Source organism: Balaenoptera borealis, assembly GCF_965194805.1.
Source record: "Balaenoptera borealis genome assembly, chromosome: 2".
NCBI classification, from domain to species: Eukaryota; Metazoa; Chordata; class Mammalia; order Artiodactyla; family Balaenopteridae; genus Balaenoptera; species Balaenoptera borealis.
Genome location: NC_138867.1, coordinates 175,442,724 through 175,466,904, shown reverse-complemented (window position 1 = coordinate 175,466,904; position 24,181 = coordinate 175,442,724). Strand labels below are relative to the sequence as shown.

General features: G+C 59.0%; 2 protein-coding genes across 16 annotated transcripts; one reads left to right on the top strand and one right to left on the bottom strand.

Annotated features, from left to right (window-relative positions):
- Positions 1 to 250: 250 nt before the first annotated feature.
- JUNB (JunB proto-oncogene, AP-1 transcription factor subunit) lies at positions 251 to 2,096 on the bottom strand. Its single transcript, XM_082379768.1, has one exon. It carries the CDS (start codon positions 1,791 to 1,793, stop codon positions 750 to 752), a length of 1,044 nt encoding a protein of 347 aa, XP_082235894.1. The 5' UTR covers positions 1,794 to 2,096; the 3' UTR covers positions 251 to 749.
- Positions 2,097 to 9,169: 7,073 nt separating this feature from the next.
- HOOK2 (hook microtubule tethering protein 2) lies at positions 9,170 to 24,137 on the top strand. 15 transcript variants are annotated; one of them, XM_082379742.1, is made up of 22 exons: positions 9,170 to 9,188; positions 13,530 to 13,615; positions 13,685 to 13,757; positions 14,710 to 14,760; positions 14,850 to 14,982; positions 15,077 to 15,144; positions 15,649 to 15,711; positions 16,035 to 16,115; positions 16,182 to 16,372; positions 16,458 to 16,598; positions 17,854 to 18,055; positions 18,351 to 18,461; positions 19,123 to 19,210; positions 19,596 to 19,665; positions 20,404 to 20,541; positions 20,636 to 20,723; positions 20,922 to 20,956; positions 22,925 to 23,007; positions 23,088 to 23,191; positions 23,358 to 23,468; positions 23,534 to 23,608; positions 23,697 to 24,137. In XM_082379742.1, the coding sequence occupies exons 1-22, from the start codon at positions 9,186 to 9,188 to the stop codon at positions 23,844 to 23,846; spliced, it is 2,145 nt and encodes a 714-aa protein (XP_082235868.1). In that variant the 5' UTR covers positions 9,170 to 9,185; the 3' UTR covers positions 23,847 to 24,137. The 15 variants fall into 15 exon arrangements, with proteins under 15 accessions (XP_082235868.1, XP_082235867.1, XP_082235866.1 ...); XM_082379741.1 differs by lacking the exon at positions 9,170 to 9,188 and adding an exon at positions 12,833 to 13,009 and having other exon boundaries at positions 16,212 to 16,372; positions 23,091 to 23,191; positions 23,537 to 23,608; XM_082379740.1 differs by lacking the exon at positions 9,170 to 9,188 and adding an exon at positions 12,833 to 13,009 and having other exon boundaries at positions 16,212 to 16,372; positions 23,091 to 23,191.
- The last annotated feature ends 44 nt before the right edge of the window (positions 24,138 to 24,181 follow it).

Here is a 24,181-nt window from a genome sequence, read left to right as displayed (position 1 = left end):
TTTCGCCCCAGGCATCCTGTCCCCCGGTGCTGGGGAGTTGCGTGATCTGGTCCCCGCCCTGCACCTTCCAACCCGGGAGATCAGGGGACGCAAGAAGGGTTGGACACCCAGGCTGGGGACGCAAGATGTCTGAACAAAGCTGGCGAGATTGACACAGTTACAGGAGCAAGCCACAAACCGCAGTGGGGTGGGGGCATCCCAGTACTCTCCTCCCTCCGCCCGCCCGGCTTGGAAAAAAAGACAACAGAAATTAATAAAGAACCTTTTTTTTTTTACTTAAATAGATTCAATAAAAAGTAAGAACAACAAACGCACACACACAAACACATCTTAAAATAAATTCTGCGCGTTTCTTCCCCACAGTACGGTGCAGAGGGGGGGAGGGCAGGGGGCGGGGGTCCCCTCCCCAGTATCTCCGAGGGCTTGAGTACCGGTCGGCGGGGCCAGCTCCGCCGCAATCACCCCCTCCTCCCCTCCCTGTTAAATACACAAATATATTATATTCAATATGAATTGAGTCCAGCAGAAAAAAAAATACAAAAAAAAAAAACACAAAAAACGTGGAAGGGGGGCTTGTAAACGTCGAGGTGGAAGGACTGGCCGCAGAGCGGGCGGGCAGGAGTCCAGTGTGGTTTGTGGCGCCCCCAGGCCCCGGGGCCGGTGCCCACCGCCTGCCCCCTCGCCCCATGGGAGGCGTGCGCCCAGCCGTCCAGGTTGGGAAAATGTCTGTACGGGGGATAGGTGGGCGCTCAGAAGGCGTGTCCCTTGACCCCAAGCAGTAGCTGGCAGCCGTTGCTGACGTGGGTCATGACCTTCTGTTTGAGCTGGGCCACCTGCTCGCGGAGGAGGCCGGCAGTGCTGGACAGCCCCGCGTTCTCGGCCTTGAGTGTCTTCACCTTGTCCTCCAGGCGCGCGATGCGCTCCAGCTTCCGCTTCCGGCACTTGGTGGCCGCCAGCCGGTTCCGCAGCCGCTTGCGCTCTACTTTGATGCGCTCCTGGTCTTCCATGTTGATGGGGGACACCGGCGGCGTGGCGTCGCGGCTGCGCGCCTCAGGCACGGTCTGCGGTTCCTCCTTGAAGGTGGAGGCGCCGCGGCCCAGGCCCAGCTGAGCCGGGTGACCGCCGGCGAAGGGCGGCGCGTGTGGGAGGTAGCTGATGGTGGCCGTCGGGTACGAGCTCCCAGTCCCGACGGTGGCCCCGGCTCCTCCGGAGGTCGCAGAGGCTGGAGAATAGCTGCTGAGGTTGGTGTAGACGGGAGGCGGCTCCGGGCCGGCATATACGCCCCCGGGCCCGGCCGGGGGCCCCCCGCTGGCGCCCAGGGACACGTTGGGGGGCGTCACGTGGTTCATCTTGTGCAGGTCGTCCAGGGCTTTTACAAAGCCGTCGGCGAAGCCTTCCTGCTCCTCGGTGACGCCGCCCCCTGCGCTCCCCGCACCTCCACCACTGCCACCCCCGCGGGGGTAAAAGTACTGTCCCGGGGGCGTGGGCGTCGTCGTGATCACGCCGTTGCTGTTGGGGACGATCAGGCGCTCCAGCTCCGATGAGGCGAGCTTGAGCGACGCGCCGGTGTCCGAGCCCTGGCTGGAAAAGTAGCTGCCGCCACCGCTGCCCTCTGGGCCGGGGCCCCGCGCTCCTGGTGCTTTAAGATTTCGGTAGGGGTCGGCCAGGTTGAGCGCCAGGCTGGGTTTCAGGAGTTTGTAGTCGTGTAGAGAGAGGCCGCCCGGGGTCCGGCCGTATCCGGCCGCTGCGTATGAGTCGTCGTGGTAGAAGGGCTGTTCCATTTTAGTGCACATCCGGGCGGCCCGGGCGGTCTGAGGGTCCCTGCGGGGCCGCCCCGGGCCTCGCTGCAGCGAGACGCGCGCAGTCCGCGGAGGTGGCTGGACCAGGTGTCTGTACGCGCGTTCCCGGGGGCCTGTACGGGCCGAGAGAGGCCAGCAGGCGGCTGTGCACGGAAGCTCTGTGCGGTTTCTCTAGCCCCTCTGCCCCCCTCTGGCGCACTCGCTTTCTTCGTGTTGCGTCCCCCTTGCTCCCCGCTCCCCGTTGGCTCCGATGCTGGCCTGGACGCGCTCAAGGTCCCGGCCGCTCAGCCGGAGCCACAAGCCTTTATACGGCGATTGTCAGCTGCGGAAGTGCGCTCCGATTGGCGGTCGCCCGAGCCGGGCCCCCGCTCCCCCCTCCTGGAGCGTGGGGAAGGGGAGGAGGCGGCTCGCGTCATTGTCAGGAAGCGCGTGTCCTTGTAAACAGCGGCCACGGGCTGGGTGGCTCGGAGCGACTGCAGGGGGAGGGGCTCAGAGGACCCTGGTGCGCGAGGAAGGGGGCGCTGGGGCGGTCAGAGGTACACGGGGAGAGGCTTCAGGGAGGGCGATGACTCCCCTGGAGTACGCGATGAGGGATACGAGGAACTGGTACAGAGCAAGTGTGTGTGTGTTGGGGGGAGGGGGGTGGTCCCGAGCTGCACACGGAAAGGCCTGAGGGATCTGGAGTCTTCCAGAGGGGCTGGGGGGCTGAGAATACACTGAGAGACCCCCCAAAGGAGAGACAGGAGGGTTAAGCAGGGTAGGTGGGGGAGTGGTAAGGAGACGCCTGACTCAGAAATTGAGTGGGGGTCCAGGGTACAGAAGAGTTGAGGGACTGGAATTTTCACGTGAGGAACTGAACCCAGGAAAAGTGAGGAGGGGGAGCGATCAAAAGTGTACACGGGAGCTGCTGGAGACCCATTATGCAGAAAATGAATAGGGGTCCTGGAGTCCATGGGAGAGACCGAGAGTCCCCCACAAGTTGGAAGGGGAAGGAATTGGGGGAACCTAGATATGGAAAAAGTGAGTGAGGGTCCTGGGGTACACTGAGTCAAAGAAAATATGTGGGGTAGAAGATTAGGACACTGTCAGAGGTTGGAGGTCACTGGGGGTCATCTGTGAAGGCCCGACGGAGGAGAATTATAAGGGTCGGGGCACCCCTTCAGTACTGAGATAGTACTGACAGAGGGTCTCCGGTTGAGACATGAGAGAAGGAGGGGTCTTTTGAGGATCCTGGGGACCTGGACTGCTGCATCTTCCACGATCGGCGCCCCCTCTTGTGGGTGACCTCTAGGTGCCTGTATACTCTGTCCCCACCCCAAAGACCTCCCCCAGTGACCCTGGGCTTGACCGACAGTGTTGGCTCCTGGTGCCTAGACCCAGCCCGACGGCCGGGGCGCGGTCGCCCAACCCCACTCCTTCCTTAGAAACAGGCTGGGGAAAGAGCGCCGCGGCAGGAAGTGTGGCAACAGCCTGGGGGGAAGGAACCGGGCCCTGCCTCCGTCACTCGAATCCTACGGGACCATGCGCCCCGCCCTGGGTCCAGCCGGGTTCTGCGCCTCGTAAGAGGAACCTGGGCTTGCGACCCCAGAGGAAGCCAGGGGCGTGGAACAAGCCCCGCCGCAGAGGCCTCCAGTCGCCGATCCCCACCCAAGCAATGGTTCAGCCCTTGGCGCCCGCAGGCGATCGCCGAGGCTGGCAGTCCGGGACGATTCCATCGGCCTGATGGAGGGGGACTCACCAGGGCCTGGTCGCCATGGCAACAGGCCGGAGTCCGCGGGCAGGATTGGGGGCGGGGCGGCCCACGGAGTCTCTCCCCGCCGCCCATATAAGGGCACAGGAAGGGGTGGGGTTAGCGCTGTCCCGGAGCCCCGGCCAGGAGCCGGCTGCCCCGATCTGCCAGGTCCCAGGGCGCGCCAGGGCCCCAGGACGGCTAGTCCCGACCAGCCCCAGCCGCCTGGCCGGGCCCCACCCAGCCGCTCTGGGGCCGCGTCCTGCCAGGCCCTTCCCGACTCGACCCAGCCTGGCAGGTCCCCGCCTGCCCGCGGGCCTGGGTCGGACTTCGCCCCCGGCCCGACGGGCGTGGAGGGGGCGGGTCAGTGCCTCGAGGCGATCCCGGTGCCTGGGCGGGCTGGCACGGCTGCCTCCTACCTCGAGCTGGGTGCCCTTACTTTCTGTCAGGAGATCTGGGGCCCCTCCCCCCATACATCCCTAGGGGCTGGGGTGTCCCCACCCTCACTCAAGTGGGTGACGGGCCCTACTCCTGTTTCAGTGTGCGGGTCGCCTCACCATCCAGAATACCTAAAAGGGGGATCCTTTCCCTCATCTGAGGTGTCTCCCTCATCTGAGGGAACCCTTCCAGAGCCCCTTCCCCAGGAATGGGTGAAGGTTTAGATGGTGAGGCTTCCAGTTAGACTTAAGGTGGGACTTCCAAGCAGATAGTCTGTGAGCCACTAGAACCAGAGGTGAGCTCAGTCTCTCTCTCTCTCTCACTCAGAGAGAGTGTGAGGCCTCTGTCTTTTGGGAGCATGGAAGTTTCTTTAGGGTAGAGAGAGGCTGAGAGAGAGGGGCTAGCCAGACTTTGTAGGGCAAGCGCAGAGCTCACCAAGTGTGGAGGAGAGAAGGAAAACGAAAGAGGCAAAAGAGAAACTGAGCTCTGTGGGGGCTGGGGGAAGTCCAGCAGAGCAGTGGCTTTGGGGAGGAAGGTCCCAGGAGAAGCTGGGGGTGTCCCCATCTTTGGAGGGTCCTTGTGATCCCTGGGTACCCCCTCTCCTCCTCCCTTGCTTGAACTGCTCCCTTCCCCCGCCCCAGGCTCAAGGGAGATTCCAGTGGCCGCTGAGTCTGGCAGGCAAGCTGCCAGGCCTGTGTCTCCTGCCCATGCTAATAACTGCAGCTGACATCTGGCTGGGCCCTGCGGGGGCGCAGCGGGCAACGTCGGGGGGCTGGGCAGGCCTGGCTGGAGGGCAGCATATCAGGAAGCCAACCTGCAGGTCCCACAGGCCAGGAGGCCACAGTGAGTCAGCCCTGACCAGTGCTGAGGCTGGCCATGCCAGGGGAGTCCTGGAGAGAGGTGAGACTGGCCCAGTAAGGGTAGAGATGGAGGCCAAGGACCCAACAAGGAAAAGTGGATGTATGGGGGGTGGGGGTCAGGGCAGGGAGGGATGCAGGGTTAGAGTCATGCAGACAGCACGAGTCAGAGACCCTTAAGATAGGCAGACAGACTGAGAAATAATAATTATTATTTTAGTAGCTAACACTTACATGGCTCTTACCATGGGCCAGGCACTTTTCTAAGTGGTTTACATAGAATAACTCATTGCCTGCTTCCAACAACCCAGCGAAATGCATGCTATTTGTAGCCCCATTTAACAGACTAGAAAACTTAGGCACAGGAAGGTAAGGAACTTGCCTGATATTCCACAGTTATAAGCACTGGAGTTGACCTAGAACCTGAGCTGTTTGGCTCCAGAGCATTAGCCACTTTTTATGTGGATAATGACAATCAGAGAGGCATTTATGCAGTGCCAACTGTATGCCAAGCTCTGCAGGCCCTTTCATGAAGGGTCTCATTTATCCGGGCTTGGGCACAGGGCAGAGGGCTGCTGGTGTGTTTGGGGGCAGGCCAGCATGCTCTCTGCATGGGTGTTTGACCAGGGGGTGGGGATTGGGCCAGTGAGGGAGGGCGGGGGCCCAGCTAAGCTGGTACAGCCGGTTCCAAGCCCCTGCCAGTTTCACCCTTCTAGCCTGGGTGCCACCACCTCATGCCGCCCCACTGGCGCCAAGGCCGGCCGTCCCTGTGAGGAGGGTGTGAGGATAGCCCCCTCCTCCGTCTGCCCTGGGTGCCCAGACTAGCATCTGGGTACTGCCCAGGCCCTGGGCTGCAGACCAGCATCTGGCTGAGGTGTCTGTGCCCAGGCTTCCATCATGCCCAAGGGCCCGGGGCCTGGGGGACTGGATAAGGAGGAAGTTCGTCCACCCCCACCTACGGGTCTCTCTGGGGCTTTTGGCCTTGGCAGGAGGGACTTCTCCTTCTTATAAATAGCCTGGCGACCCCCCTCCCCCGTGGCCCACTGGCCGGCAGGGCCCTCACCAGGAAACTGGGCTGGGGGCTGCCTGTGAGTCAGCCAGTGGGCAGGCCAGGACGAGAACCCGCAAGTCATAGCACCCAGACTCCCTCGTCCCTGCCCCTGGGTGTGGACAGACAGCTGGCAGGAAGAGGCTGAGGACCACGGAGGCCCTCCCCCAGGAGCCCCTGGCTTTCCAGTCACTCCCCTCCCCCACCTCTGTGGTCTGGGGGGTCCCTCACCCCTCTCCTGGAGAGGAAGCTGCTCAGTTTTCTTGGAAGCAGGAAGGAGAGTCTGTCTCCTCAGGCTGACTCAGCTGGGCATGAGGGGAGTTTCCCACAAAGCTGTTCCTGTGCCCCCCAATGCTGGCGAGGTCTTGGGGGGCCTGAGCATGGCTGAGATCCCAGGTGCCCCATTTACGGGGGATGTGCTGAGAAAACAGGCCCACACCCCACCAGGGACTGAGGCTGCTGAGCTGGGCCTCCTAGGGGAAGTGACAAACAGCAGGCCGGAGGGTGGCGTGGGGGGGGAGGTGGTTGGAGAGAGGAAGCACCAGGATCTCTGGGTGGGGGTAGAGACTGGCTGGGAAGCCCAGAGCCCTGCAGCATGGTCCAGGGGCACGTGTGTGTCTGGTTGGCTGTGGGTTAGTGTGTGGCTGGCCTGTCAGGACGTGTGAGAGTGTGCGTGAGGCCTGTCTTCTCAGGGCATGTGTCTGTGTGTTGGCCCAACACTGCAGGGGTGTGTAGGACCTGCCTGCTTTGGGGGGGGAGTGTGTGTGTGAGTATGTGTATGGTCTATGAAATAGGTTGCATGTGGCTGGCCTATATACATGAATGTAGGTTGTTTTGGAGTTCATATGGCTAACCTATTCGTGCCTGGTGTGTCTGTGTGTCTGTGTGTGTGTGTGAGGTCCATGGCTTGCCTGTGTGAGGTCTGTGAGTGTGAGGTCTGTGGCTGGTGTGTGTCTGTGGCTCGTCTATGTGTGTGTGTCTATGTGGGCTCTGGCTGGTGTGTGTGTGTGTGTGTGTGTTAGCCAACAGGTTCTGTCACGGTGTCTCTGTGCCAATGTGTTAATGTCCGACTGTGGCCTGTCAATGCTTCTCTGCTGTTGGGTGTGACTGTCTGGCTAGACCGTGTGTGTGACTGTCAGTCTGTCTGCTTACATCTGCCCAATCTGTCGGAGGGTCTGACGTGTGTGTTATCGGTGAGGTAGTGTGTATCTGTAAGGCTGACTTCTGATGTCCTTAGAGCATCTCTGAGTGTGTGTGCAACTGTGGCGGGAGGTGGGGGGATTCTGTTATGGTCTGTATGTGTCCTTCCCCATAGGTTTATGTATGTCCATCTCCCATAGGTTTATGTATGTCTCTCTTGCCTCTGAGTATCTTTTTGAGTTGGTGATCTTGCTAGTGTGTGTTCGTGTGTGTGTGTGCGTGCCTGTGTTGCTTTCTCGTGTGTCAGGATCTGACACTGTGTCTGAACATCTCTTGTGCAGCTCTCGGGGAGCCTGCACTGAAAGTGACTGTCCCTTCTCTCTGAGTCTATCCACATGCATGTATTGCCTGTCTGTGTCTGACACACAGTTCTCAGTGTGTCCATCCTGCCTGTGTGTTTCTGGCCTGTCACATTTGTCTCAGAGTGCCTGTGAGCATGCCACTGTCTGCCAGGCTGTGTGCTTCTCACCAGAATGTCAATGTCCTTCTGTATTTGTGTCTGTCAGTGTGTCCATCTTGCCTGTATGCTGAGTTGATTTATCTGTGTCACTCACTCCCTGCCTTTATACTTCTGGCCTGTCGGTGTCTTTGTGTGTTTGGCAGCATTTCAGTCTTCCTCTTAAGTCTGCCCTGTCACTCTGTCTGTGTTTGACAGCCGTCTTGCCCAGATTTGTGTCTGACCCTGTCAGTGTGTCCCCGGTTGGTAGTCTCTCTGTGGCCAGGGTGACACGGGTTTTGTGTGTGTGACTGTGTATGTGTACACTCCTTGCCGCCCCCCCAAGTCTGGCCACCCTGGGCCATGTTTACTCTGCCCCCAGCCGATTTCTGCCCTGCCCGGGGAGGGGCTGACCCTCCGGTCTGTCCAGCCAGCAGTCCACAGGATGTTCCCGAGACGCTGTCTCCGCCGACATCCCCTCCCTTGGGCCACCGTCGGGTCAGGACCCAGGCGTCCAGGGCGGTGGGGGTGGGGCCGCAACGTGGGGGGGGGCATGCCAGGGCCCCGGAATGAGGGTGAGGGGTGGGGAGGCAACGGGCCCAACAGGTTCCGCCTCATTCCTGCCCCGCCTCTCACTTCCTGGGTGCCTGCCACGGGCAGGGGGTGGACGGGATGAACCCCATGGCCTCAGAGCGCCTGGGTGGGGCATGGCGCGCCCCACAAGGACTCGCTTCTGCTGGTCACCCTGACACCCAGGCCTGAGAGACAGGAGGAGCCTGGGTCCTTCTACCGGCCAAGCCCCTTCCCTGCTCCTCTGCCCAGCTCTGGGAACAAAGCGTCCCATCTATTATTCACCTAATCCCACAACGCCACAATAAGCGGGTCATAATTATTCCCCATTTTCAGATGGGGAAACCGAGACCCAGAGAGCAATGAGGGCAGAGGCAGGATTTGAACCCAACCCTGTATGCTACTCAAGACCCCCAGCCAGCTCACCAACAGCCTTCCCTCCCCTCTCTAAAAATGGTATATGTGGGGTGGAGTATGAACCCAGGCCCCCACGAGGCCCGGCTCAAGGGGGCGCCTGGCTTGCTCTGAGTCAAAAGGGGCCCCTGGATGAAATGAATAAGAAAACGGCTTTAACCGTTTCATCGCCGATGGGCTCTGCAAAAACTTCCTGTGGGCTATGGGGGAGGGGCTGGGGGCTGGGTTCCCGGAGGGTTGGGGGGTAGGTGCTGCCAATTCAGGGGTGGGGGAAATGGCTCTAGTAACCTTGGCAAGGGATGTCTAAGGGAAGACACCAGACACCTACCCTCGCTGGAGGGAGAGCCCCACCCCTTAAGCTCTAGGCCCCCAGTACTTGGTTCTCAGCCCCCACTGCCTGGAGGGGGGGGGGTCTCAGAGTACGCAGCCCCCTCCCCAAGGGCTTGAGTCACACAAGGGGAAAGCCGCGAGGGGTGAGTCATGGGGTGGAGAAGGGGGAGCGAGGTCGGCTGCGGCCAGGGGACCCTCAAGCTGGCCTGAGTCACGCACGCCAGGGCCTCGCTGACCCCAGCCCCTTCCCCGGAGACCAGGAGGCTAGGAGCGGGGAGCGCATTGTCGGTGGAATACGGAGTTGGAGGAAGAGCGGGAGGGGGGAGGAAGCACGCGCCCGGCCGCGCGGGAAGCTCCGGTTCCCATGGTAACTGGGGGGTCTCTCAGCTCAATGGCGGGGTTCCTCCCTCGGCAGGGACGGTCCCCGCGCGCTGGGGAAGCCCCCGCGCGCTCTATCGAGGGGCCACAAGTTTCAGGTCGGGCAGGAAGGGGTTAACGGCAGCCCCCTCCCGGGTTTCACCCGCGCCCAAAGTCCCCGGCGGGGTGGGGCTGTGCTCTGCGCTCCCCCACGCGCCTAACCCCCGCGGCCGCCCACGCACGCACGCACGCAGGTAGCCCATCCCCCCCGCGCTCGCACGCACGATCGCGTCTGGCTCCACGCACGCAGCGACCCCCGTCGTGCCTCACGTCACGCACGACGCACGCGCCCCCGCAGCGCCGGGAGGGGCCGAGAGCGGCAGGACTCCGGGCGCTTGACGCCCCCCCCAGCACATCACCGCCTCCTCACGCTGTCTTGTGTGACTTTGACACCCACCCCACACACAAGGTCACAAACTCTCAGATCCACAGTGTCACACGGACACAGGATACATCTGCCACACGTTGGCACAAACATTCACTAGTCCAGCCAGCCCCGCAGCGAACGTGGTCAGGGTCACACTGTCACACACCGTTTGTGGTAGGGCCATCTTCATACACAGATAGGTGGCATATACAGACACTCCGATAAAGCCACACCATCAAGACAAAGTAAGACACAGATAAAAGTCTTGGACCTCAGGACTCCAGTTGTCACACAGCCACTCCTCTCACATGGAGATTGTAGAGGCACAGAGACACATGCTGGGGACTGACACACGACGGTCATGCTGTCACGCAGACATCACAAATAGGGCACATGAAGTAAAGTAGGGTCACAGACACAAACCCACAAGGCCACACACATGGACACCAGATTGTCTCAGGGACATGGACAAACCAAGGACAAACATGACAGGCTCATGCTATCACAGAAAAACACATGATGGAGAGAAAGTAGGACACGGTCACAGAAACACAACCTAAATCCATACTGAAGTACTGATTGTCATACATTCACTTCTCACACAAAGAATGACCTAGGGATATAGACACACAGCAAGGTCCCATAAAGAGAAGCATGTGCCCTAGTCCCTGACAGCACCCCCCCAAAACCACCAAATCACACACACATAGCCTGTTGGGTAAATTCCCAGGGCCCCAAGACACAGGTAGATGCAGACACATAGGCCTGTGCACACACAATCACAGACCCACCATCTCACACCTACATAGATGTGAACACACTTCACGTGGACTCAGAGACACATATACAGACCCGGGGAGGGGGTCAGGATGGGAGTCCTGGTGGAATGTCAGTGTCTGGAGAGCAGAAAGCCTGCCAGAGCCCCTCATGGTATGGGGCATGGTGTCCACCCTGAGCTTGTGGTCAGCCCCGGGGGGGAGGGGCACCATCTCCAAATGCGTGAACCTAGGGTCTCCATCCCAGCTCTCATGACTGGGTCTCTGCCCAGATGTGAAGGCCGGAGGGGGCGGGCGGGGGTCCAGCTGTGGCCGCAGGGAGGGGTTGAGTCACCCGCTTCCCAGCAGTACAGCCCAGGCTGGGCCCAGCTGTTCCTGGAAACAGACAGGAGGGGGTGGGGTCCCCAAACCAGCTGGGGGCTGCTGGTCCAGACCCGCACCCTGTCCTTAATGGAGGCCTCCAGATCATTCCCCAAACTTTGGGGCTCTCTCCACCGAAACTGGGGGTTTGACTCCTTCCCCCAAATAAAGGATCCCTGCTTCAAAATGAGGGTTTGTGACCCCTCTCTTTGGATTGAAGGCACACTGATGCCCCCAAAAGTGGGGTTCCCTGCGTCACATAACAGGGATTGCTGCTCTTCCCTGCCAACGTAGGGAGCTCCCTTTCCCCCCAAACATGAGATTCCTTGCCGCCCCAAATGGAGGGTTGTGACTCCTCCCCCAAAGTGAGGGCACCCAGACCTTCCTTTAAATCTGGGGACTTTTGGGTCCCTGAACATCTATAACGCCTATAATATCATGGCAACGTTAGAACAATTCAAGTCCATGCTCCGGATATTTAGATTCCTCCTAAACATCAAGATCCCTGCGGGTTTTGCAAGTACTGGGGACCCCACTCCCAAATATTTGGCATAGTTCCATAGTTCCATATGGTTCCATAGAGCCATAGTTCCGGCTCACCTTCCACTTTTGCCTGGTGGCAGGGGGGCCCCGCTTCCCCTTACTGGCAGCACCCTCTCCTTAGTGGGTGCGGGATAAGGGAATCAGCGGCGGCTGTTCTCACGCCCGCCGCCGTAAGGCAGCCCTGTCCGGAAGCCGGCACTGCTGGCCCTTGTCCCCTTCCTCCCTACTCTCCCCACTCCACTCTGCTCCCAGGGGATGGAGGCTGAAAACAACTCGGGAAGGGGATGTGGGTGTGTAGACGAGCCTCCAAGGCCCCTGCGTGCGTGCAGTTGTGCGTCTGAGTGGGCTGTAACCTGGAGTCTGGTGCTAGAGTGATTGTGTTCCTGCGATGCTGCGGGGAGGGGGGGAGTGCGGGGGGGAGGGGGGAGCTGTAGTCATCCTGCTCAACACGCTCGGGGGCAGGGTCGCTGAAGCCACACTCTGGGTTGGAGGGAGCAGCTCCCCGCCTCTCAGACCTAGACCCACCCCCAAAGCAGAGTCCGCCCCTCTCTCTGGGTACAGCTAATAACCTCTAATTACTGCTCATTACCTCGCCCGCTCCGCGGGGGAGGGACTGCCGGGGGAACTCAGGCGTCAGAGGTCCGGTGCTTTACCCCTCCCTTAAAGCCGGATCCACCCAGAACCTCTGTTTCCTCGCCTGCGAACCGGGAGTTTAAAGAGCACTTGCCACCTAGAGTCGTGGAGATTTCAACCATCTGTATATTTAAATCGCTTAGCGCAGAGACTGCATTTTGTAGGCACCCCATAAATGGTGACTGCAATTTTATTGTTAACTAGTATTGTCAGCACTTTCCTTTAAGCCCCCTTCACTGCCCAGACGGGGTCTCAGAGTGGGCCCATCCTTTTCCCCGTAGGCCGCCTTCCTGCGGTCTGGGCGCCCCCGGTGGGCCGTGGCGACCAGGGCGGCCCCGTCCTGCGTTCTGAGGGAGGAGGGCCCCGGCTCGGGGCTCAGGGAAGGGAAAGGGCAGGGAAAGCTCAGTGGAGGACGGATCCAGGATAGGCAAATAAGTCTGTCCATTACCCAGGACATGGGTCTGACTGACCCATCCTGCCGTCGACTTAGGACCCGAATCCCCTTGTCTACCCCTGGGCAAGACTATCAAGTCACCTACACCGGGAAGAACCCTTTAGTGTTCCCCCTCCAAGTCCATAGAATATATTATGACCTGCCCCTCTCCCGCGCAAAGGCTCTGATCATAATGTGGCTAGACAGCAGAATTTCTTTCAGCCGAAGGGAAGGAACGCGAATGCGCCTGTACAACAGGGTGGGGCAGCTCCGCCTCTGATGAAGAGGAATGACGGTGAAGTCTCCGCTACCCCAAAAAGAGCTCGGGGAGGAGGGGAGGCGAAGCCACCCTTGGGATGCGCAAGGCTGGCCCAGACTGACCCCTAGCGGCAGGGCCAGCGCCCAAATGCTTCCCGTATCTAAGATGGCGGGTCTGAAGCCCTGAGCTGGTGCCGGGAGGAGATCACGTGTCCAGGGCGGGGCCTGCGCTTAGGGGGCGGGGCGGCGCTCTAGGCCGAGCGGGAGGTCGGGGCTGCGGGCGCTCGCTGGTGGCGGATCTGGACGCCGCTGCGGTGGCAGGGCTCCGCGGCCGGGGTCGAATCCAATCGGGAGCCATGAGCGTGGACAAGGCCGAGCTATGCGGGTCTCTGCTCACCTGGGTAGGTCGGGGGCGGGGCCAGGGACAGGTGTACGCCCTCTCTTCTCGCCCGGTAGCCCCGACCTTGGCTCTGTGCACCCTTCCGTTCTGGGGCAGGGAGGAGGAAGGGGTCGTCGGCCTGCCAGGCCGTTGCACTCTGGCCTGAGCACCTGACCCGTCAAGTGGCAGGTTTGCGTGTAAAGAGCAGGTGAGGCCACGCCCCTTCGTGGCTGGGTCATGTGGGGCGAGGGCACAGGTGAGCTGGCCTGGTCACGTGGTGCCTGTGAGGACCAAGTGACTCGTGGTCTGCCCTCGCCTGGTCGCGCGGGGTTTGTTGGGCAGAGGTATAATGAGGCCACGCCCCCTCCGGTCCGTCCAGGTGAGCAGAAGCCACTCCCCCACGGAGCTGGCTTGCTGGAGCAACAGGCCAGCCCCCACCCAGCATGTGAGGGTCCTGCTGACCGGAAAAGTCTGTAAAAGGGGTGTCGTTCCGTGGTCCCAGGCCCTGACAATGCCTTTTGCACTTTCCTCTCCCCCACCAGTTGCAGACGTTCCATGTACCGCCCCCCTGTACCAGCCCCCAGGAACTGAGCAGTGGCCTCGCAGTAGCCTATGTGCTGAACCAGATGTGAGTGGGGCTGAGGGGGAGGGTCCCAAAAGGGTCCCCCAGCAGCTCATCCCACCTTCTCACCCCCAGAGACCCTTCCTGGTTCAACGAGGCATGGCTCCAGGGCATCTCAGACGACCCAGGTCCCAACCGGAGGTTGAAGGTGACAGGTGGACTCATGAATGGGGGACAGACTGGTGAAGAGTTGATCAGGGAAGGGTCAGTTAGACATGTCCTGGGTGATGGACAAACAGATCTGGACAGGAAGAGGGACAGATGTATGGTGACCAGCCAACTATGTATTTGTTCCTTCATTCTTCTATTAATCAGGCCTGGGTGTGCAGCAAGGAATAACACAGACAAAAACCTGCATACACAAGCATTAACATTGACTTCCAATGGCAATTAGTTCTATGAAGACAATAAAAGCTGGGCCATGAGAGAGAGCAACTGAGAGTGGGTGGGTGGTTACTCCAGATGGGCTGATCTCCATGTAAGATTTGGAGGAATGGTATTCCAGACACAGGGAGCAGCAAATGCAAAGGCCCTGAGTTGGAAATAAGCTTGGTGTGATCGAGGAATGGCAGGGGGGTCAGAACAGAAAGCAAGGGGACAGGAATGGTAGATGAGATCATCAAGGGCCTGGCAGGCTGGAGCAGGGAAGATAGATTCTATTTTAAGTGCTGTGTAAAGTCAAGGAAGGATTTTAGTAGAGGAAAGACACAAACCTGGCTTGGGCTTTAAAAAGCTCCCTCTGGATGCTTGTAGAGAAATGGAGGGGTAGGCAGCAAGAGTGGAAGCTGGTGCAATAATTCAGGTGAGAGATGATGATGGCTAGGGTCCAAGTGTAGTGGGGCAGGTGGTGAGAAGTGACTAGATTCTGGGGACACGTGAACAAGATGGGCAGATGGGTAAGAAGGGCAGGCAGCCAGACAGGTCACTCCTAGGAGAGGGGACATACAGACAGAGAATGGGGCTAAACAGGATGAGATGACCAGGGATTGGGAGGCGAGACAGAGAAAAAAAGAATGGGCTAGACAGATTCAGGGTGGGGGCTGCCTGGCCCCTTCTGGGGGGATTTGGGACCCTGGACACAACTCCTTGCTCCTCCCCAGGTCAACAATCTGAAGACAATCTTACAGAGCCTGGTGGAGTACTCCCAGGATGTGAGTAACTGTAAAGGGATTTAGGGGATTGGGTTGGGAGGAGGGGGGATCCGTGAGTCCCTGATACCCCTTCCTCCTCCCATCCTCAGGTCCTGGGGCATCCCATTTTGGAGCAGCACCTTCCAGATGTGAGCCTCATTGGCGAGTTCTCAGACCCAGAAGAGCTTGGCAAGCTGCTTCAGCTGGTGCTGGGCTGTGCTATCAGTTGCGAGAAGAAGCAGGGTATGGGAGGTTAGGGGGTCCCTAGGGGAAGACCTTAGGAAACACTTCTTGCCCTTCCACCCCCCATCTCAGTCTCCCCCACCTTGACCCCCAGAGCACATCCAGAGAATCATGACGCTAGAGGAATCAGTTCAGCATGTGGTGATGGAAGCCATCCAGGAGGTAGGTGGGGATGCCCACTGTAGCGAGGAGCTTCAGGGGAGGGGACATCTCCAAGGCAGCTGGGCACAGGCTCTGCCCTGGTAAGCTCTGGGCTCTGTCTGGAACTCAGCTGGCCAGATTTCCCTGTCCCATGTGTCTGCCAGCGCCCCCCAGCTCTAAGTCACAACCTAGCACACTAAAAGGTCCAGGCCTCGGAACTCCCTGGTGGTCCAGTGGTTAGGACTCAGCGCTTTCACTGCTGTGGCCCGGGTTCAATTCCTGGTTGGAGAACTAGGATCCCACAAGCCGCGCAGTGTGGCCAGGTGGCCGGGGAGTGGGGAAGGACCAGGACTCCCTGCGTGCTGGACACATAGGGCAGCCTCTGGGCTGGGGTTATTGGGAAGGACTGGCTTTGGGGACAGGAGGATGGAGTAGTTCTTAGGCTGGATTGTAGAAGCCTTGGAGGCTGCCCTCAGAGGGCCCAGCTCATCTCAATGTCCTCCCACTGCACCCCCCTCCCTCCAGCTCATGACCAAAGACACCTCTGACTCCCTGTCACCGGAAACATATGGGAACTTTGATAGCCAGGTAAGGGGTGGGGACCTTGTTAAAGGTCCAACCCCATTACTGATTTTCAGGGCTACCTAAGGAGCAAGGGCTTGACCTTAAGCCTGTAAACCACTCCCATTCTCCAGGGTCCTATCCTCTTCCCTTGCCAGGTCCCCAGGGTTCCTGAATTGCCTTTTCTCCAGTCCCCTCAGGTCCCAGCCCTCTCTTCTTAGACCTTGAGGGTTTCTCAGCTCCCTCCTCTCTGTCCCTGAAGTTCCCATCCTCCGTTTCCCCATTTTCCTCCCCTGGATCCCTGAGTTTCTTGTCTCTCCCCACCCTCCCCCCTCCACTCCTCTCATCAGTCCCGCAGGTACTACTTCCTGAGTGAGGACGCTGACGAGGGTGATGAGCTGCGGCAGCGCTGTCTGGACCTGGAGCGGCAGGTGGGGCCGAGGTGGGGGTCCACAGGTGCTCCCAGGGCAGGGCCGCCCGCATAGCCCCCCTCCCAGCTCCGGCTCGTCTGTATGCCCTGCCCACAGCTAGTACTCCTGTCAGAGGAGAAGCAGAGCCTGGTTCAGGAAAATGAGGTGCTGAGGGAGCGGGTGGGCCGGTCCGAGGGTGAGGGCGCCACCGGCCTCACCGCCAAGAAGCTGCTGCTGCTGCAGTCCCAGCTGGAGCAGCTGCAGGAAGAGAACTTCAGGTATAGTCAGTTGGGGACAGGGCCAGCAGGCCAGGGGACTGGGGCAGGCACAATCCCTTCATGTGATGCTTCCCCCATCCCCCAGGCTGGAGAGCGGCAGGGAGGACGAGCGCGTGCGCTGTGCCGAGCTGGAGCGGGAGGTCGCTGAGCTGCAGCAGCGGAACCAGGAGCTGACCAGCCTGGCCCAGGAGGCACAGGCCCTGAAGGATGAGATGGATGAACTTCGGTGAGTGGCAGATCCCCACCACACACCCCCATTGCCAGAGTGCTCCTCTGATGCCATAGTACCTCTGTAACCCCCAAATTCCTAGTGGGCACCCACAATGCCCTGTTGCCTCCACAATACCATCCTGAACCCCACTGCACTATGCTGGAATCCACCATGTCCTCTGGACAACATCAAACTCCCTGGATCCATGGTGCCCCCCAGGACCCCACAGTGTCCTCCTGTTATCCCACATTGTATCCCACATAACTTATAGCGGGGGTCGCAAACCCCTGGGCTGCGGACTGGTTCCGGTCCGCGGCCTGTTAGGAACCGGGCCACACGGCAGGAGGTGAGCAGCGGGTGAGCGAGCGAAGCTTCATCTGCCGCTCCCCATCGCTCCCCACCGCTCTCCATCACTCGCATTACTGCCTGAACTATCCCCCTACCCCCCGCCGGTCCGTGGAAATATTCTCTTCCATGAAACCGGTCCCTGGTGCCAGAAAGTTTGGGGACCGCTGCCTTATAGGATCCCTGTGACCCCAGCAAGCCTAGGGGTCATAATGCTCCCCAGACCCCACTGCACCATTCCGGGTCCCATCATGCCCCAGCATCCCATGGTGCCCTCCAGGACCCCATGATGCAATAACTTTGCCCCTGGTGACCCCTCTGTCCCCCCATCACATGACTGTACCTTCTTATGACTCCACAGCATTCCTGCAAGCACAGAGTGCTTGGTAGGCCCCCGTAGCACCCACCCCTCAACCTCACTGTGCCTTCTGTTGCCTCAGAGGGCTCCCCTGTGACCCCCATGGCATCCCTGTAATGTTAAAGTGCCTAATGAGCCCCTACCATACCTTCAAGAGCCCCACAGTGCTCTGCCTCAAAGATCCCCCATGACCCCACCACGGCCCCTGCACCCACAATACCCTTGTTAGGCCCACAGCTACATCATGACCCCAAAGTGTCCATGGGGGCTCCTCAGACCCTCTGGGCCCCATCATTCCCCCTGTAACCCCACAGTCATTTTTGTGTCCCCCAGATTCTGATTTTGACCCTGGGCTAACCATTGATGTTTAGGGCTCCCTTTATGCTCCCTAATGATTCCCCCAACACCACCAGGCCCCGCTGACCCCTGACCCTCATGACCCATCACCTTGAACCCAAATGCCCCAAGGCTGACCTGACACCTTCCCCTGCCCTGAGGGTCTGGCATCCAGGCTGAACCCTTGACCTCAGACCCCCGCCTCCTCTTCTCACTTGCCCCCGCCCCCAGGCAGTCCTCAGAGCGCGCAGGGCAGCTGGAGGCCACGCTGAGCAGCTGCCGGCGCCGCCTGGGCGAGCTGCGGGAGCTGCGGCGGCAGGTGCGGCAGCTGGAGGAGCGCAACGCCGGCCACGCTGAGCGCACGCGGCAGCTGGAGGAAGAGCTGCGCCGGGCCGGCTCCCTGCGCGCCCAGCTAGAGGCGCAGCGGCGGCAGGTACGGGCGGGGGCCTGGACCTGGACTGGGGTGGGGGCTCCTCTTGGCCGGCCGCTGACTTTAGCTCACCCTCAGCGTGGTGCTAAGTTCTTCCACCCAGAGTCTGCTCCCATTTTGTATATAGAGGCCCTTTAGGCCAGCCAGCTCCTCCCTAGGCTTGTAAACCCCACCCCTTCTCTTAAGCCTCCTCCTCCAAGTTCCCTCAGCTGGTCCCTCTGGCCCCGCCCTTTCACCTTGTACTCAGTCTCTGCCCCTCCTTCCCACCCTGCTGTCCTCTCCCCGCTCCTCTGTTTAGGTTCAGGAACTGCAGGGCCAGCGGCAGGAGGAGGCCATGAAGGCCGAGAAATGGCTATTTGAGTGCCGCAATCTGGAGGAAAAGTATGAGTTGGTGTCAAAGGAGAAGGAGGTGAGGCTGAGGTCCCTCCGCCCAAGCCCCACCCTGCAGAGCCCATTCCCTAGGACAGCAGTCCCCAACCTTTATAAGATTCTTTTTTTTAAGGGAACCTTATTTATTTATTTATTTTTGGCTGCTTTGGGTCTTCATTGCTGTGCGGGCTTTCTCTAGTTGCGGTGAGCGGGGGCTACTCTTCATTGCGGTGCGTGGGCTTCTCACTGAGGTGGCTTTTCTTGTTGCAGAGCATGGGCTCTAGGCGCACGGGCTTCAGTAGTTGTGGCACGTGGGCTCAGTAGTTGTGGCTCATGGGCTTAGTTGCTCCGCAGCATGTGGGATCTTCCCAGACCAGGGCTCGAACCTGTGTCCCCTGGATTCTTAACCACTGCACCACCAGGGAAGCCCAGCGGTCCCCAACCTTTTTGGCACCAGGGACCGGTTTCGTGGAAGACATTTTTTCCACGGACTGGGGGTGGGGGGCGGTAATGCGAGCGATGGGGAGCTATAGGGAGTGGCAGACGAAACTTCGCTTTCTTGCCTATCGCTCACCTCCTGCTGTGCGGCCCGGTTCCTAACAGGCCGCGGACCGGTACCGGTCCGCGGCCCAGGGGTTGGGGACCCCTACCCTAGGAGACCGATCCAGCCTCAAGTGGCCTGTTGCATCCCGTCCCTCCAGCGGCTGCTGGCAGAGCGGGACTCCCTGCGGGAGGCCAATGAGGAGCTTCGCTGCGCCCAGATGCAGCCTCGCGGGCTGACCCAAGCCGGTGAGTTGGAGGCCCATCCCAGGGCCTGGGAGATGGCTGGCCTGGAGCCTTACCTGGCCTGGTGTGCTGTTAGGGCAGGCAGAAAAGGCAGTGTCCCAGGGCTTGTCTAGGTTGGGGACAGAGCTAGGCCACGCTGGAGGGAGGCTAGAGTGGAAAGAGGTGACATGGGCCGACAGAAAGCAGGGGCTGTCTATCGGGGCTCTGGGTGGGGCAAAGGCAAACCCAGGCCAAGGATCATGGCTCCCTGTCATGCCAGGGGTGGGGTTTGGGTCAAGTCAGGCTTTTGGCCGAAGTTGAGCCCCCAAAGATGCTTCTCGGAAAGAGGATCCTAGGGATGGGGACAGGCCCTGTGCAGCCACCTGAAGACTTTTCGTGCATTCTCCAGACCCCTCACTGGATCCCACCTCACCGGCTGTGGAAAACTTAGCAGCCGAGATCCTACCTGCGGAGCTCAGGTATCCTGGGGTCACTCAGAGCTCTGGCCCCACTGGGGCCTGCCAGTGCCCACCCTCAGCCCCGTCCCCAGTACAGGTATTTACCGCTAGCCAGGCCTGCTCAACTTGGTTCCCAAGTCCTAGCCGGGCTTCTAGGCCCACTCACTCCTAATTCTGCTCTTACCTGGCCAGGGCTCTAGCCCTACTGGTGGCTCACCTCGTCAGGATCCGTCCTCAGTGCACAAATTAGATCCAACCCATCTGTCTCCACTCCCCAGGCAAAAATCCTTTGCCCCAGCCCTGCCCACATCGGGTTCTGCCCCCAGGATACAGCCCTGTCCACATCGGGTTCTGCCCCCAGGATACAGCCCTGTCCTCAGTATATTCCCTGCTAGGTTCACTGCCCTGTGCGCTGCCCGTAAGAACTCCCACCCCAGCTTTTCTCTTTTCAGTGTCTTACTTTCCTGCAGCCGCATATCAGTGTTCTAACCCTCTCCTGTAGCCCCGCCCTTCCCTGGCGCCACCCCTAGACCCAGCTCATGGCTCCTCCCACTTTGCTCCCCACCCCCACCGGCGCTCCGCCCACCCACGCCTAGGCGCTGTTCCCTGTACTCTAACCCTACCGCAGGGTCTGGCTGGGCTCTTCCCCCAGGGCTCTATCCCTCTCCTGGCCCCGTCTGCCCAGTTTCCTTGTTGGAGCCTTGGCAGGCCTGAGTGGTGACCCATCTCCAGCACTGCTCACTCCTTCCCGGTCCGCAGGGAGACGCTCCTGCAGCTTCAGCTGGAGAACAAGCGCCTGTGCCAGCAGGAGGCGGCCGACCGGGAACGGCAGGAGGAGCTGCAGCGCCACCTGGAGGAGGCCAACCGCGCGCGCCACGGCCTGGAGATGCAGCACCGGTGAGGACCCAACTGGCGGAGGGGGGCCTCTTACACGCTTGGAGGGGGGCTGAGGGCGGGCGCAGGCACTAAGTGGGCCCCCCTCCCCCTGCAGGCTGAACCAGCAGCAGCTGTCGGAGCTGCGGGCCCAGGTGGAGGACCTGCAGAAGGCCCTGCAAGAGCAAGGGGGCAAGACTGAAGACGTGAGTGCCCACCTCCTCCCTGCCTGGCCCTCCTTTGTGCCCCCCAATAACCCTTCTCTCTCTCCCCCCTGCTGCCCGATGCCCCGTGAAGTCCATTGTAAGTACCTTGAGCCCAGGGTGGCACCCCCTACCCTCAGTCTGGGAAGAGGTTGGGACCTCTGGAGCCCTCACTCACCCAGTGCCTCTTCTCTCCTCCAGTCAACCCTGCTGAAGAGGAAGCTGGAGGAGCATCTGTGAGTCCCAGAGTGGGGCTACTCTTGGTGGGGGGAAAGGCTGGGACAAAGGTGTGTGGGGTGGAGCCGGTGTCGATGGGGAGTTGTTGATGAGGAAAGGGAGTCTGAAGGGTCAGCTCAAGTGGGGCCTTATAGACTAAGGGAAGGCATATGGAATGTTTTGGGGGAACAATGGGGAGCCACAGAGGAAATTGCAACAAGGTTGTGTGACAAAGTAATAGTTACCTTTTACTTTTGCATTGTTAAAAAGGAAAGTTGTTTTTTTGTTTTTTTCATTTTTGGCCACACTGTGCGGCTTGTGGTATCTTAGTTCCCCTACCAGGGATTGAACCCGGGCCCACAGCAGTGAAAGCTGAAAGCTCTGAGTCCTAACCCCTGGACTGCCAGGGAATTCCCAAAAGAGGAACTATTAAAAAAAAAAAAGAAAGAAACTATTTTAAATAGCTATCACGTTTATAGTTTAAAAACCAAAATGTATACCGAGCTATACAGAAATAAAGGGTATACCTCTCAGTCCTCCCTCATTGACTCAGTTTCCGCCCCATTCCACCCCCATTTCTATTAGTTTATTATGGAAATCCTTCCAGAATTTTTAAAGCAGATCCAAATGAGTATGAATATAGATTTTTCCTATCATTCCTCATTTACACAAAAAGTAGTGTAATATGTGCACTTTGCTTTCCCTACTTAACAAGTTAACTGGAGAAATTTCTCCATAGGAATAAATAAAGGGAGTCCTTCTTATTTTTTTTTCAAATATAGCAGCCTTTGTCAACTGGGGGTCCATAGGGAAACTAGGCCTTACAGAAAATTATTTTCGTGACTATTTTCTCAGTTCTGCCAAGGATGCAATGAAGCTAATGCCGTCCCAGAACACAGAAAGTTATTTCCTTACAGAGGATGGATACCTGGAGGCATTAGGGCTTAATTCTCCTGTAGAATTCTGGTCCAGAAGGCCTGGCCTATAACATTTTTTGTAATACCATAATGTGTTTAACTCATTCTTTCTAGATATTTGCAATTTCAAGCAATGTAACAAAGTAAACCTTATATATGCATCATTTTGCTTGTGTGCAAATATACACAAAAATGGAATGGGTGGCTCTCAGGGTACATGCCTTTGTAATTTTAGTAGACATAGCCAGAGGTTCACTATTAGATGTTAACACCATGTTCCATGTCCAACACATGATAATAGTCTCACCTACAGGAATCTTTGGGGTTTTGCCACAGGTGGCAGAACTGTAAAGTATTAGCTTGCATTTCCTTTCCTTTTTTAAAAACTTTAAAAATTTTTAATTTATTTTTGGCTGCGTTGAGTCTTCGTTGTTGCACGCGGGCTTCCTCTAGTTGCAGCGAGTGGGGGCTACTCTTTGTTACAGTGCGTGGACTTCTCATTGCGGTGGCTTCTCTTGTTGTGGAGTACAGGCTCAGTAGTTGTGGCTCGTGGGCTCTAGAGCGCAGGCTCAGTAGTTGTGGCACATGGTCTTAGTTGCTCTGCGGCATGTGGGATCTTCCCGGACCAGGGCTCGAACCTGTGTCCCCTGCATTGGCAGGCGGATTCTTAACCACTGTGCCACCAGGGAAGTCCCACATTTCCTATTGTTTTATAAGAGATTTGCATTCCAGAAAGATGCCTGGCTGCTGGGTAGAGAATGGACCTGAGGGGTTGAGAGTAGAGGGGGCTGGAAAGGGATGATGGTGCCTGGACCAGCGTGTGGGCTGTGGAATGGGGAGAAGTGGACAGATGGGAGGGCTGGTCCAGGGGCCACCTGATGAGGGGTGTGGAGGGTTGGGACTCTGATGGCTGAGGAGATGGTGGGGCCAGCGCACATAGCCCCCAGGCTTGGGGTCAGGCAGAGAGGTCTGCAGGGACACTTCTGGCTGGCCGGGAAGGTTGTGGCCACCACTAGGAGAGGAGAAATGGGCCCAGAGCTCAGCCTGCTGCTGCCGGTCCCCTGCCCGCAGGCAGAAGCTGCATGAGGCAGATCTGGAGCTGCAGCGGAAGCGCGAGTACATCGAGGAGCTAGAGCCCCCTGCCGATAGCAGCAGTGAGTGGGACTGGGTGGCCGGCTGGGTGCAGGGCGCCCCAAGCTTGGCACAGAGTTGACGGGCCACCTTGTTCCCCCAGCAGCCCGGCGTATCGAGGAGCTGCAGCACAACCTGCAGAAGAAGGACGCGGACTTGCGGGCCATGGAGGAGCGGTACCACCGCTACGTGGACAAGGCGCGCACGGTGAGGACGGACGCTGGGTGCCCTACACACCTCCTGCCGAGGCTGCTGCCTCCCATTGGTTCATGCCTCCTGCCCCCACACCTGTCATACCTAATCATGTCACAGACTTTTACACCACGGCCTGTGAGGCCAAGGTCACCCTGGCTGTGTCTTCCCCAACCCCTAGGTCATACAGACCCTGGAACCCAAGCAGCGGCCACCTGGGGGGGCTCTTCCAGACCTCCACACCCTGAGGACACAGCTCCGGGAGCGGGACGTCCGCATCCGGCACCTGGAGGTGGGTGTCCGTATCCCTTCTCACTGTCCCCAGCATATCCAGGTCCTTGACTATTGCCTCCTTAGCAGATGGACTTTGAGAAGAGTCGAAGTCAGCGGGAGCAGGAAGAAAAGCTGCTCATCAGTGCCTGGTATAATATGGTGAGTGCACCGTTGCCATGGCTGAAGTATTGGGTGGGTGTGAGGGTCCTGTGGGCTCACCTGACCCCAACTATGCCCCTCCCTCCAGGGCATGGCTCTGCAGCAGCGAGCCGGGGAAGAGCGGGCACCTGCCCATGCCCAGTCATTCCTGGCACAGCAGCGGCTGGCCACCAACGCTCGCCGCGGACCCCTGGGACGCCTAGCACCCCTGAACATGCGCCCCAGTGACAAGCACTGATGGATCTCAGGATCCTGCCACCTGCCCAGCCAATCAGGGCTTAATCCACCCTGGATTCCCCTGACTCACATGGGGCCCAGTATTATGCCTCAGCCAGTTGCTTGAGAGCCTTGAAGTCACAATCTCTGCCCTTTTCTCTCCCAGGTGGGACGAGAGTGCAGGATGAGGCGGGAGGCAGGAATGGGCCTATTCTTTTTAGCAATGTGATTCTTATTCTTGATTTTAGTGAGCTGCCAGGGGAGAGAGTGATTTTATATTTGAGAAGAAAGATAATAAAGACTTTCAATCTGACTTGGCTGGACTCTGGGCACTGAGGGGAGGGAGAGAAGGTAGGC